Source organism: Centroberyx affinis, unplaced genomic scaffold (assembly GCF_046629955.1).
Source record: "Centroberyx affinis isolate AG114_WGS23_722 - 3 ecotype Tasmania unplaced genomic scaffold, CSIRO-AGI_Caff_v1 ptg002373l_1, whole genome shotgun sequence".
In the NCBI taxonomy this organism is placed as follows: Eukaryota; Metazoa; Chordata; class Actinopteri; order Beryciformes; family Berycidae; genus Centroberyx; species Centroberyx affinis.
In genome coordinates, this window is record NW_027280630.1 from 253,970 (window position 1) to 268,196 (window position 14,227).

Genomic DNA, 14,227 nt, shown 5'->3' on the forward strand with positions numbered 1-14,227 from the left:
ATATTCATAAGAAAAGCACTGATTGAAAAACATTCTAACAAATCACTAGAAATATATCAACCTCATAATAATTAGTAGCAAAGTCTCTCCTCCCCACCATCCACCAGTTTTGAACAGTCAGGTACATTCAAAGTAATACAATGACAAAGTGCAAGCAAACTTAAATAATGTTAAGAAACATTTCAAACTGAAACACAGGATCCCAAAACGATTCAGAGATTGAAATATTTACACTCTGCTGATATGCTCCGTTTTTTATTTTTGTGTTGCTCTGTAGAAGATCCACATAAGAGTCACATTAGAGGTAGTCAAAATGGGAACGATAAAAATAAGTGTTGAGATAAGATTTAAGTGTTAAGTCATGCAACTAAATTTGCCAAATTATGTGGATTTACTGTACGTATTCACAGATTCAGAAAGGTCATCAGCTTTTCTTTTCTATTCTCTTATTATGAATGTATGAATGTGTTTCTCTCCAGTAATACTGTGTATTCTAACACTGGTGCTGGTGCGGGTTTTTAAACTGCTCTGACTGTATGGATGATAGTTTACAAAAATCTGTAAAACTTGACAACCCCTATATGATATGTTGAGCTTCCCTGGTGTTTAATAAAGCCAAAAAAAAACAAAATGCCGCCACCTAACTGGTATTCCAGGCAGACAGATTATATGGATTTCTATTTGTTCCTAACCTGTTGATGACCTTTGCCTCGTTTCCCAGAGAACTCAACTCAGTAATTCGTTGTTAGATTCTACAATTTTCTCACACATCTCTGAGAGAAGGAAACCTTTCAAAAATAACATTTTACAGTTGAAGGAGAGATGTGAGTTTGGGTCTGCAAGGGCAAAAACAATAAACTTCTTTTTTGTGGTAACGCTCTGGGAACCCCAGGCATTGGCTGAGTTTACCAAAAAACGATTTTAAGCTCTAAGATCATCCCTTGCACCACTGTGAGACAGTTGAAGGAAAAACAATCTTCCAAGCTAAAACCCTTTTGGTAAGCGAAGGCCCCGGTCTTCACATCGTGGTCTCGCTGTTGCGGTGTTTGAGCGAGTCGTTCTCCTGGCAGATGAGCTGGTACGGCTTCTCGTTCTCCTCGATGACGGAGTTGCCGAGCTCGGCGTCCTGGCTCTGCAGCTCTCCGCGGGAAAGGTGCTCCACGATGCCGGCGCCGAGCGAGTCGCCCAGCACGTTGGTGGTGGTGCGCAAGCGGTCCCTAGGGTGATACATGAGAGAGAGGGAGAGAGAAGGAGAGAGAGAGAGAGAGAGAGAGAGAGAGAGAGAGAGAGAGAGACAGTCTTAGAAACACATCAACTCTACAAACAACTTCTTTTAACTTTGCTTATTTTAACTTTGCTTAGTAAGCACATGTATTGATCATTACAAGTATTTTATGTAATCATCACTGTTATTGTCCAGAAATACTTTATGTGAAGAATCTATTGATATTTATTTTTTATTTTACTTTATTTATATTTCATTTATGTTTGAGTCTATGCTTTGGCATGTACGTCATGCCAATAAAGCTCATTGAATTCAATTGAATCGTATTGAGAGAGAGAGAGAGAGAGAGAGAGAGAGACAGAGACAGACAGACAGAGAGAGAGAGAGACAGAGAGAGAGAGAGAGAGAGAGAGAGAGAGAGAGAGAGAGAGAGAGACAGAGACAGACAGAGAGAGAGAGAGAGAGAGAGAGAGAGAGAGAGAGAGAGATCATTCTATATCTGTTATTAAAATCACTCACTCACTCAATCATTAAAATCTCAGCATTTCAAAATGTGCCTTGTAACGCAGGATTTCCAATAATCTATCAATCTGCATTATGCATCAATAACCTTTGCAGTGGGTTCTCTGAAGCTCTACTATGACATTTAGGCTGGCAGAGCCTCAGAACGCCACGCAGACCAATCCCCATCACACTGACATTTAGTGGGAACTCACAAGAACCAATCCACGGCGATGATCAGCGTTATGTCGTCTGTGGGCAGTCCCACCGATGTCAATACGATCACCATGGTAACCAGCCCAGCCTGAGGGATGCCTGCTGCTCCGATGCTGGCAGCGGTTGCCGTGATACTGAGTGGGCGGTGGGAGGGATGGAGAGAGAGAGAGAGAGAGAGGGGAGGGGAGGGGAGGGGGGCGAGGGGAGGTGTTGGAGATATTTAATAAAGGGAAACAGACCTACAACACATGTCCAGTCCTGGTGGGATCAGCAGGGTGATAAAGGCATATGAGGAACTATGCAGTTATTGTAAATCAACGCCCAGGTCTCCCAACTGCCAGGCTTTAAAATCCAATACATTTCAATGAACACTGACTATAGAGGAAGACTTTTCTTCCGCACGGTGATATCCTCCATGTGGAAAAATGTAACACCTACTCCCACAAAAAGACTGATAGCATAAAAGTAACATTCACTATTAAATGTGAAGTGTTTGGCTATAATAAGATATTGGCTCATAAAACAGTTACACTTTAGAGGATACAAACAGCTACACTTTGGAAATACTGAGCAATTAATATGAGGTACCAATTTTGGTTACTATGTAACAGTATATAAATATATAGCATTTTGGAATTAAACCCTTTAAATAAAGTAAAATTTTCCTGTCAACCACTTGTCTTCATCCTAGTTTTGCCACAACATGCAGCATGTAAATATGTTCTACGCACTGGATGAATTTTTATACATGGCATCCAATATACAGTAAACATAAACATATTTTTATATCATATGATATGGTGACATGAATAGATAATATTGTGTATGATGCTTACATTTACACATATGAACATTTGCTCTGTTCATATATGTTCCTAATGCTTTGTGTTCCTAACACTTTGTAGACTCTGTGCTTGATCTGAGTCCTAAGCAAGTAAGTAAGTAAACCTTTATTTATATACCACCTTTCAAAACAATTAGTTGCAAAAGATGGATAAAAGAACTAAGAGACAAAGAGACAAACAATGCACAATACATCCATTACATGAGATTAAGAAAAGGCCAGTGAAAATGAATGAGTTTTAAGATGTTTTTTACAGGTTTGGACTGATTTCACTCCCCCTAAAGCATTGAGTGAGGCATTTCCAAACACCTCTTTTTTGTTACAATAAATAATTTCAATCTCGAGTCCTGCCATTTGCTTTTGTGGTGTAAACTAAAAGGAGAGTTACCTGATGGTGAGAATCTGGCCAAAGTTGAGGTCCATGTTATTCACTTGAGCGATAAAGATGGCCGCCACAGCCTCGTAGAGGGCGGTGCCGTCCATGTTGATGGTGGCGCCCACGGGGAGGACGAAGCGCGTCACCCGCTTGTCCACATGGTTGTTCTCCTCCAGACAGCGGAAGGTGATCGGCAGGGTGGCAGAGCTGGAACACACAGCGAGGGAGGGAGATATGGGATCAGTCATTTAGGATCAATCAGACTCACAAAATGTAATATATGTAGAGGAGTGGTTCGCAATTGGTCGTGTACTGAGAACATTTTACCTTATGTGAAGAGGCAACCCAGTACATTAGATAGCACAAGTTTCACCTGTCTAGTGTTTTTGTTGCTGTCTCTCATGCTTGTGCACACTAGTGGTGAATGTATGTTTCTCTGACTTCTCTGCTGTGATATGACACCTGTATCTCTCTCTGGGATTAATAATATATACAGTATGTCTCACATCATCTCACTGCATCATCTTCTTTGTCTGTAACCCTGCCACTAATTCAGAGAATAACAAGCACAACGTGTGAATTACTAACTCAAAATGGAAACACAAGGCCAATCTTGCTATGTCAATTAAATCCGGCTATAGGTGATTAAATGAGTCTGTTGTAACTGAATCTGAATCTTATGCATCTGAATCTGTTAATTCTACCCTGGACCAGCAATATCTAAATCTGTATCTCTATCCCTATTGCTCTCTAAGTCAGAATCTATATAATATGATACCATATGATGCAGTTTGGTGTTAGCCTAGGGGTTAGAGAAGCAGGCTTGTGATGGGAAAATGTGGGTGGGAAAAGTGAATGAGTAACACTCTTCCCTGCTTGCTCAGTTGAATTTCCCTGGATAAATAATATTGGATGGTCCTCTTGGTCCAATCCATTTCATGACAATTCAGTGACTCACACAACACAGACATATACGCACACAGGACATGATCAATATAGACACAAACAATAAAGGGCCAAACATCCGACCAGTCGCCATAATATCAGTGTCCTGGACGGTAGTATCTGAGCGGGACAGGGAACCTGACCGACCTAGAGGAGGTTCCCAGGGCCGTGATGAGCGCCTGCAGCAGGCCGCCGATGAAGCTGTACGGGTTCTTCCTGGTCACCAGGAAGTAGAGCAGCGGCAGGACGAAGAGGCCGTGGATGAGGAGGCCCACGATGACCGTCACGGTGTACATCCCCAGCTGGCCGCCCACCTGCGCCAGGTCCTTCATCTCCACGATCTTCCCTGCAATCAGGAACAGGATTCCCACTGGAGCGTACCTGGGAGGAGACGGGAGGGGAGATAATGGAAGGGGAAGAGAGGGATAGAGAGTTATGGAGGGAGATGGAGAGATAGACACACATGTTAAGCATCTAAAGTGAGATGGCGAGTGAAATACTATTAGCCTCATGTCTTTGATTTTACAGTTGTATAAATGATCAAAATCATGCAGAGTCTAATTGCTATACATCATCTGAAAGTAATCAACATCAACTGGCTTTAGCTATGATCATGCTTTACACTTCAACTTGCAGTCTTTAGATAATGAGATTTGGAAAAATGTCTTATCTGCATATAAAACAAACCAAAACCTAAATCTGAAACAGGCCAGCTCTTCATCTGAAGACATCTAACATTCAAATTCAAGAATTTTCCGAGCAGTGCTGTTGTCAGATAACCTTTTAATCATAAGTAACTGGAGGTGGTGTCTATACTGACCAGATGATGATGGCCACCAGCCTCATGATCGCTTCGTTGAGGCAGTCGAAGAAGTCCCGGAGGGCCTGGCCCTGCTGCTTCATGTTACCGATGACCAGGCCGAAGCACATGGAGAACACCACCAGGCCCAGAGCGTTCACCCCACCAGAGGCACCTGAGACCGGGACAGTCTCCTCCACCGTCTCCTGAGGTAGAGAGGAGGTAGTGTATGGACATTCAAAATCCGGCCTGAGTATTTGATTCAAAATGTAAGACATTGAAATAGGAAAAGAAAACCACACACTGTATTAATGGAACCCTAGTGATTTATTACTGGTATTGGTCAGGCAAACATCTTAAAGAATGGATTGTCTGTTTAGCAAATCAACTAGTAAGTTGCTGTTTTTTATTGTGTGTGTGTGTGTGTGTGTGTGTGTGTGTGTGTGTGTGTGTGTGTGTATGTATATGTGTGTGTGTACATATGCCTGACCAAGACCAGTTTAGCCTGAAATATTGTGGATTGGTTGGGGGTATCGTTTTCAAAATGGTTAATGCGGACATAGATAGATTTTGTTCCACTTAGACCTGTATGAGTTCAAGTGAATGAAGTGTGAAATCAATCAATCTGCCGTCACCCACCTGTATGGTGTGCAGCACCCTGCTGAGGTTCAGGCCCAGGTTAGACTCTGTGACGTTGAGCGAGTCGGTGAGGTTCAGGGCCACCGTCACGTTCCTGGTGTGCACGATCTTCTTGTAAACTGTTTTATACTGACAGAGAGAGCAAGAAAATCAAACCAAAATATGCATATTTCCATATACAAGTCCATATACTGTACATCTATGGAAGTCAAACATGGAGAGGAAAATGTGATTTCACAGTGATTGTGAGATGAAAATGTTTTTTTTTTTTAGATGTACTCTTTTGCCTGGGTGTATTCTCCCTGTGGTTGGTTGGGCAGGGTTCAAACTTTATTATGAAATGGAAATTAAATGTGTTTTCTGTTTCTAAAACTGAAAATAAAACATTTGAAATTAAATTAAATTAAAGCGACTGGGGGAAAAGATGGCCTCACCTGCTTGAAGCAAGCCTCCACCAAATTAGGAGGAAACATGTTCCTGAAATAAAACAAGAAATTATTATATCTGTGTGTTCTTACTTCTGTACAATAAGACCCAATTAATCACAGAAGGTTCTAAGTTCACATCTTACAGTAAATGCAATCTTACAGAATTAATTGTTTGTCAGATCAAATGCAAAGTTGATTATTTTAGGGTGTATGTGTGTGTGTGTGTGTGTGTGTGTGTGTGTGTGTGTGGTTGCGCGCATACACACAGAATCTATGTTTTTACAGTTGTGTGAGATCTGAATCTCCGCATGAGAATATAAAGCCTGGAAAATGGTGACCATTGTTTATTGGGAAAAAAGGAGAAAAGTATTATTTTGAGGGCTATAAGTTTGGGGTTTGTGTGTGTGTGTGTGTGTGTGTGTGTGTGTGTGTGTGTGTGTGTGTGTGCATGCGTGTGATGTCTGTTTGTTTTGCAGTGCCGGATGGGTGGGTTTTACTGCATCAGGACAATACAGATAGTGTCAAGGTAGTGTCAGGTACATTTGTTTAACCTTTCTGGATTTCATTGTATTGTCCTGTATGGGAACTCCCACCCATCTGGTACTGCTAAGAATGCTTTGTAAACACTATTTAACCCAAGTCTAGTGAATGATGCACTGAAAATATCTAGATGAGCTGCAGTCAAATCTGTTACCTGATGAGATCCAGGAAGGCATCAGCAGCCTGAACTGGCTCTATGTTTCCGCTGGTCATAGGACTGTCCCTGCTGCCTTTCCCCGGCCGGATGATCATCACCATGACGATGCCAATGAACACTGCAGTCAGGGTGGTCACCATGTAGTACACCACCGCACGCATACCCATCTTACTGGAGGCCTTGCTGTCCAGGGCGGAGATACCTGGGATTGCAGAGAGGGGATTTAATTTGAGCATTCCAGTAACTTCAAATTTTGTTCTGAGTGTGTTTAATACTCTAAAATAAATACTGAAAGAATTCTACATGAAGCACCTTGGTTTTCCCAGTAAAACTCTACAATGGGTGCCTATTTAAATGCCTGAAGAAAAAACAGAGCCTGCAGGTCACACAGTTAAAGCTGCACTGGGCAAGATTTTTATGTCAAAATACAGCTGTCTTATCAGCCTAAATCATAAAGTGGGGCTGCAATAGAGAAAAGAGGCCCTGTAGATTTGCCTTATTTGCCCAAATGAAATTCTGGTATTGGGTTTGAACACTTCTCCACCCACAGGATGTGACGAATCAAAACTTAAGAGGGAAATACAAACTGTCTGCCAAACAGCAGCTTTCTCCTTCCAGAGAAAGCCGGACTCACCAACGATCGTTTCCTCTCTCGTTCTTTTGGTTTCCTTTGGTAAAAAGCGACCACAGACCGGTGGGTTGCTAAATGTGAGCGCGCTGTGTGCAGTTTACTGACATCACATCACATGATTCTCAATATTGAAATTTTTCAAACGTCCAGTAAAGTTCAAAAGTCCATCACTCTTGTTAGTTACTTTAGCTGAGGGAACCACTGCAGCAGTTACGCACTTTAATAAGCACAGAACCTTATTGTTTTTGTTGCTCCTATATGTTTTATGTCTGTATGTCTTATGTCTTGTTTTTTACTGTGTTCACATGGGTGCTTTCTGGATGCTCCTGCTGCTGATCGAAGTTCCCTCTCAGAGATAATAAAGGTTATCTTGACTCTTGACACTCTGCCATTTGGAGCCACCAACAAGCAAAGTTGCCCCGTGCAGCTTTAATAATATTCATTCACCTTGGAGGAACATTAAAGTGTGCGGTCTCAACTCTTTCTTCCCGTTTTCTGTCCTGACCAGCATCTATTGAGAGTACATTGAGAGTATTGGGTGCTTTTGTTTGTTTGTTTTGTTTTGTTCTGTGCCCACTGAACGCCAACCTGTGACCAGACTGGAGACGATGAGTGGAAGCACCAGCATCTGCAACATCCTCATTAGCAGCTCTCCAGGAAAGGCAAAGTACTTGATCTCTCTCAGGGACAGGTTGTGGGGGCGCAGAGCAAAGCCCAGGATCACACCTGAAAAAAGCAGTTTGTGTGTCACACACACACAAACACACACAGTACAAATGTTGAGTAAACGATGGGAAAAATCACAGTGGATGAAGATTGCTCTGGCAGCTATTAATTGTAGATAAAGACAAAACATGGGATATAGGGAAAACAAAATTTATCAAGAACATGAAAACATTCACTAAATGCGGAAAAAGCAGTGTAAAAAGCTGGTTACAAGGCATAACCATCATCACTCACTTTTAGCTTATGGCTTTTTCTTAACTGATGGCATTTGTTGTAACTTTTTAAATTATTTTATCTTGTTTATATCTTAATTTTTGGATCTTATCTACTTTTATTATCTGTTTTTATTGTAAAGCACTTTGTAACTTTGTTTTTGAAAGGTGCTATATAAATAAAGTTATTATTATCAACATCCTCCTCCTCCTCACTGCCACCACCACCACAGTCTTCAGATCCACTGACCCAGAGCCACCGCTGCGATGGTGAACAGAACGAACAGGTTCCTCCTGAGGAAAGCCTTGACGCTCTCCCTGCTGATGGAGCTCATCCTCTCCCTCATGCTGCTGGCTCTCCGCTCCATCGCCCTGCGTAGGCGCCTCCTCAGGTCTCCTCGCTCCGGCAGGGGGGGTTTGTCCGCGTCCTCGTTCAGGAAAAGACTGCCGCTGGTCGGGGGCTTCTCATTCATAATCAGCTCCAGCACCTGGTCCAGGAGGCAGGTCTCGTGGGAAACTGGGGGGGGGGGGGGGATTAAATGGATTTGAAATGTATATTCTCACACATTGAACTATTCCTTTAACTTAATTTGCTTGGAAACTGAAAGTAAAAATGGATACATTTTTGAAAGTGCAATAATTTCAAATCTAGCAGCTCTTAAATATCCTTGATGACATACCTTGTTTTATTCCTAGTTTTTATTCCTGTAATAGGGATCCTTTTATTGTTGTTAGTACAGCAGCTTATGTAAACTATAATGAACAACTGGCAAGGCCAATGTACACTGATAAAGTGTGTTATTTGTTAACTTGTCCTTTTTTTATTTTGTCACATATGTACTGTATGTCTATTGTTAAACTGCAGAATAAAGTAGGTAAAAAAAATAGCGTTGAATTCTAAGTTACAGTGCATGACCTTGAAAATGTGGCTTACAGCAAGTTTATCTCTTGTATTCTAATCACACAACTAAAGCTGCTTTAAGGTGCTTATTACTGCACCAAATCACTATAAATGAGTTACACACACGTTTGCACTATAGATACAAGTAGTAAAACATCAAAACAGCACGAGGAAGCAGGGTTCTGTGTTTCTGAGGCATTACTGTGAGAAAAATTCAACAAGTTAACAAGTTAGTTAAGTCCTATGCAGACAAGAGTTGCAACAAGGCACTAACTAAGTTTCAAGAGCTTCTGTGACAAATCCTACAACGTGTTAACAGAGCCGAGCTGAAAATGCCAATCTTACCGTGATTTCTTTCCTCCCAACACAAAGCAGCACGTTAGCGCACGTGGCTGCTGCTCTCTCACTTCTCCTTATCTAAGTAGGCTACCAGCTTTTCCTATGAATCACCTTCCGCAATCAGACCTGGGTAAGTCCAGTGGTTAAAGCATTCAGTGTGGCTTCCTCTGCTTATCCTACACATCAAATAAATGCCATGAACTGAAACACCTTTATATTTTTACTGTTCCCCCGGGGATGAACACTTACTATATGATCCCCGTGGACTTCATCTATTCCGTTTGCATCATCCTAACCTATTGATTTTCTTTTGTCCATTGTTCTGCTGTGTACATTTATCTATACATCCTACATACAATGTGAAAGCCACATTGATGAGTGGGCTGTTGGATGACCCTTGATAATCCAACCCCATTATTCAGCTCGGTGTCAGCAGCAGCATAATAAGCTACTACTCTCTCTGCGCTGTTTAGACTTATAGCGCCTGTGTGCGTATTTCACGAATCAATGGCTGAAAAACAGCTCTTTGTGCTGCTGACCTTCATTTAAGCTCAAGAGGAGAAGTGTAATGAAATATACAAGACACTCACAATGTTTCAGAGCAAGTGTAAAGGACTCCGAGAGCGCTGAATGGTCCCATTTCAGCATCTCTGTAGAGTGCTGAATGGATGAATAGGCGGACGATATCATAAGGTTCTCCACTGTGTTCGCATTCAAATGGACTGCCACTTATGAGTCCTTGAACAGATGAAATACACTACAACAAGATGTAACTGAGCTCTGTGCATGTTCAGTGCATGCCACCCTACCAGTGATAATGTCACAGAACCCACTTAAGAGAATGATTTGATGCCTTTTTACAGAAACCAAACTGTGGAAAACATCCGCTGCTAAACCCAAATGCAGTACACCTATATGCTTATACATAACCAGACAGTATAGATAGTAGTATAGTATAGATGTATAGATATATTATTGATCAGATGAGGAACGTTGCACAGGCTTCAAACGTGTTCATTGTAAATATGTAGAGGAAAATAGAAGAAGAAAAAAATCCAAGGCACTGTCCTCTGTGTAAAGTTAAAAAGCCATTATTTTTCTTGGCTGTTTCATATTAAAATTTTAGAAAACACACCAACGCGTTGCGGACCCACCCGGCCTTCTTCAGGGTGCAAAGAACAATGAAACATACAGGAGGCTACAACCACAGGTGTAAATAATTAGAGACTGACTGCTTCTCCAATCAGCCTCCAATTAATTTGTCTACCTGTCTAAACTATAAGCTCTCACTGAATGGCTGAATAGGCTTTTTAATATTATACAGAGGAGACTGCCATGGATTTTTCCTCTATATATAGATATATTATGTCAGTCCAGTGGTTAAAGGATTAAGTATGAAACCACTGCCCTCATCTGCATGTCCTCTACACCTAGGCAATCTTTCCTACGCCTCTTATACTACGTCACTTATTTAGCCAATTACTACACATTTTATCACAACAAGCCTGTGTCTCCACTCAAGGGATGGGCTGGTATACTGCTGTTACTGCATACTGCAGTAAAAAGCATTAACGGTAATAACACTGCCACCGATTTCTATTTCTTTTTCAGAGGACAATATGAGGAGTACATAAATATAATGATTTTAATGACTCAAAAGCTGCTTTATCTTCAGTAGCCTAGTTTTAAATGTAAAATTTGTGTTAAATCAAACATTAAAATGTTCTACGTTAAATAAAATGTGGTCTTGCTATGCAAAACATCTGGTGAAGTGATTTTAATGGTACTAATAACAGTTTTCAATTTTGATAGAAACCATGAGAACATCAGTATTTGTCGTCAATGTAATTGCATCATCGAAATTTGATACCAGCCTATGCCAACCCCACTCCAGTTGAATTCAAACAGAGGAAAGTGAAGATGGTTTCCAGGCAGACTGGCACCCTGATCCAGTCTCCCAGCAGTGGTGTATTAAAGCTGCATGAGCCAACTGGGCCAGACTGGAGCCAAGCAGGCCAACATCTGCCAGCTAGGTGTCACTGGATGGATGGAAATCTCACTTTCACTAGGCTTTACTGCTATGAATTCCGCACAAACACTATGGCAAAATACAATGTTAACCCTTATTTTACTGGGCAAGTTGATTAAAATCAAGTTGTTATTTACAGCAAAGACCTGAGGGAGCAGCTGCAGTGGGACAGAGGGTTTCCCACATACACACTCACCTAGGAACTGACAAGAACTAACATCTTATACTGTTGGCCACTGAGCTGCTCCACTTGAGCATCTAGGCGTCAGTTGGGCTCAGTACCTTCTTATTGGCACTATAAAGATCTCTGTTAAGACGAGGTGGGGTTGCTACACACATCCAATCACGAGCCAAACTTTATAGCTACAGCTACATCAACTGTGACTGAAGAGTTAAACTGTTCTCAGATCAGCAGTCCTAGACAGGTTTTTAATGAATGAACACACAGGCACCACTCTTCTCAGCACCCAGATCACTCATTAAGGTCATCGGCCAGAGGGGATCCAGGGCTCAGGAATAATACCATGAGTAACCAACCAGAATCTAACAACCAGAACCTACTGTAGCCTGTGGTGACCAAACATAGCATTAGACTAACAGTAACAAAATGCAGAACCTAAATGAGCTCTCCAGTATGGCGAGAAAGAACATCAATAACCCTGAGATACGCAACATCCAATTTTCTTTCAATAAAATATAAAATAAAGACCAAAAAAAAACATAGATTAACTATAAATTGAAAAAACATAGTAGCACAAGTGGATTAATTAATAAATCACATGAAACCATGGACTTAATTCTAGCAAATCCTTTCATTCTGAACTGCAGTGATTCACCAGCCACCTATAGGTACACTGGTAGTGGAAGAGCATGCTGTTGCTCCAGCTTGTTATCCAGAGGGTATTTCACACTTTAACACAAAGCCTCTTCAAACTACCATGCTAAAGTATACAGAGACACAGCGTTCTCTACTCAGGCTGTTGCATATGCAATATTTGTACTAAACTGCATTCTTTCACAGTCTTTTTCTGTATCTGCACCATTACATCACCTATAAAGCTGCTCCAAAAAGTTGTCCAGGCAAAATCTATCAGTCAGTTGTACTGTCTTCAAAAAGCATTTTCTCATAAACACCATAAAACATGAATTGCTCCTTCCAAATTCGAAAAGTGCTCAAGGCACATGCTGCCAAAACTGTAGTGCCTTCCTAAGAGTTTCTCAATAAAAGATAAACTCTGTTCCAGAGTCCTGATAAATTCTATTCTCCTGTATTCTCCTCTTAATCACAAAAATACACAGTAAGAGCTCACAAACTTTGCAACCCTTAACCTACCACACAGTGTTTACATACTCACCACTCATGGTTTAGAGAGTCTGGTGCAAAGTGTCCGATCAGTTCCAAGTTCACACTCTTAAGCTTTACAGTGCAGCCAGAGAGTCAGAGAGGAGTGTGTGAGTGTGTGTGTGTCCAGAGCCGAGCGGGGCAGAGTGACAGGAGGTCTCACTCCTCTGCTCTCATAAGCACACAGACATGAAAAAGGCCTCTCATCTCATCTCATCTGGCCTGACCTTCTCACACCTCTGTGCACATGAACACACACTCACACAAACAAACAAACAAACACACACACACACACATCTGCACATGCACTCTCTCATATGGATACAGACACGCTCATGTGTCACGCATGTCCATGTTCACGCATGCATGCACACACACACACACACACACACACACACTGTGCACCCAACCTTCTGCAGTCCACTAAAGTCCATGAAAGTCAAATCCTTCTAGTTTCATCAATCTAATTCGACTCTGCACCCACACTTCAATCTCTCTGCACAAACCTGTCACTCCCACACAACCAACCCACTTCACTTTGGAGACACCAAGCAGCAACTTTTTTTTTTTTTTTTTTTACACCCGGTGATACCCCAGGCAACATTTTGGGCAATGTGACTGGGCAACTTAACCTGCCAACAGGAAGTGAAGTGACACACACAGCAAAATAGACAATAGAATTCATTTGGGGAACAAGAAGTTGCCATGAAATCAGTGCAGCTGTTTGTTCTATCTACTCTGAGGATGTCAAATTTATCTCATAAAACAAATGACAATCTCATTCATAATTCGCTCAAAATTCTTGAACAGCAGCATCAAAACTATGTTTACTATGATGCGTTCAGGTATCAACAGAGGAAACAGTGTTTTACTTACAAATGCACGATTTCTTTCTTTTACTAAAAAATGACTGTGGCATTGCAATTCCACGAAGATTTGTCAGCTAGCTCAAACTAAGCTGTCTCTAAAAAGCAACAAAAAGTTAAAGACACATACCCTGTTACTGTTTTTTTTTTTTGGTGTTTCAAGCTGTCATGTGGAGATCCCGCTGGTCAGGAATGGACTGGTGGTCTTCCTTCCGCCTTAAAAAACAAAAACAAAACAGGATTAAAACTTCCAGTTTTCATTCAAAATGTCACACAGAGACATGATGCCATCAGAAATAAGAGTTTAGCCTTGAAACTAACTGGCCACATTGTTGAGCAATGTTACAAATGTTTAGACCTAATAAACAAAAACGTGCGTACCTCTTCTCAAGACGTCTCGTGAATGTCTTGGCTTTCTCTCCTCCTCTCCACTCGCAACAACGAAACTAGTCTTGCCCACACAGTGTATCTTCCCTTATCATCTTCGCGGTTATTTCCCGTTTACTACATC

At 41.4% G+C, this 14,227-nt stretch overlaps 1 protein-coding gene across 4 annotated transcripts; it reads right to left on the reverse strand.

The window, feature by feature from the left end:
- Positions 1-1,018: 1,018 nt before the first annotated feature.
- On the reverse strand, positions 1,019-8,751 carry slc1a6 (solute carrier family 1 member 6). 4 transcript variants are annotated; one of them, XM_071533498.1, is made up of 11 exons: positions 8,490-8,657; positions 7,890-8,027; positions 6,668-6,872; positions 5,980-6,022; positions 5,600-5,674; positions 5,211-5,225; positions 4,928-5,109; positions 4,255-4,488; positions 3,175-3,369; positions 1,942-2,076; positions 1,019-1,217 (listed from the first exon to the last, which is right to left on the reverse strand). In XM_071533498.1, exons 1-11 carry the CDS (start codon positions 8,605-8,607, stop codon positions 1,019-1,021), a joined length of 1,539 nt encoding a protein of 512 aa, XP_071389599.1. In that variant the 5' UTR covers positions 8,608-8,657. The 4 variants fall into 4 exon arrangements, with proteins under 4 accessions (XP_071389599.1, XP_071389601.1, XP_071389598.1 ...); XM_071533500.1 differs by lacking the exon at positions 5,211-5,225 and having other exon boundaries at positions 4,928-5,112; positions 5,546-5,674; positions 8,490-8,751; XM_071533497.1 differs by lacking the exon at positions 5,211-5,225 and having other exon boundaries at positions 4,928-5,112.
- Positions 8,752-14,227: the final 5,476 nt, after the last annotated feature.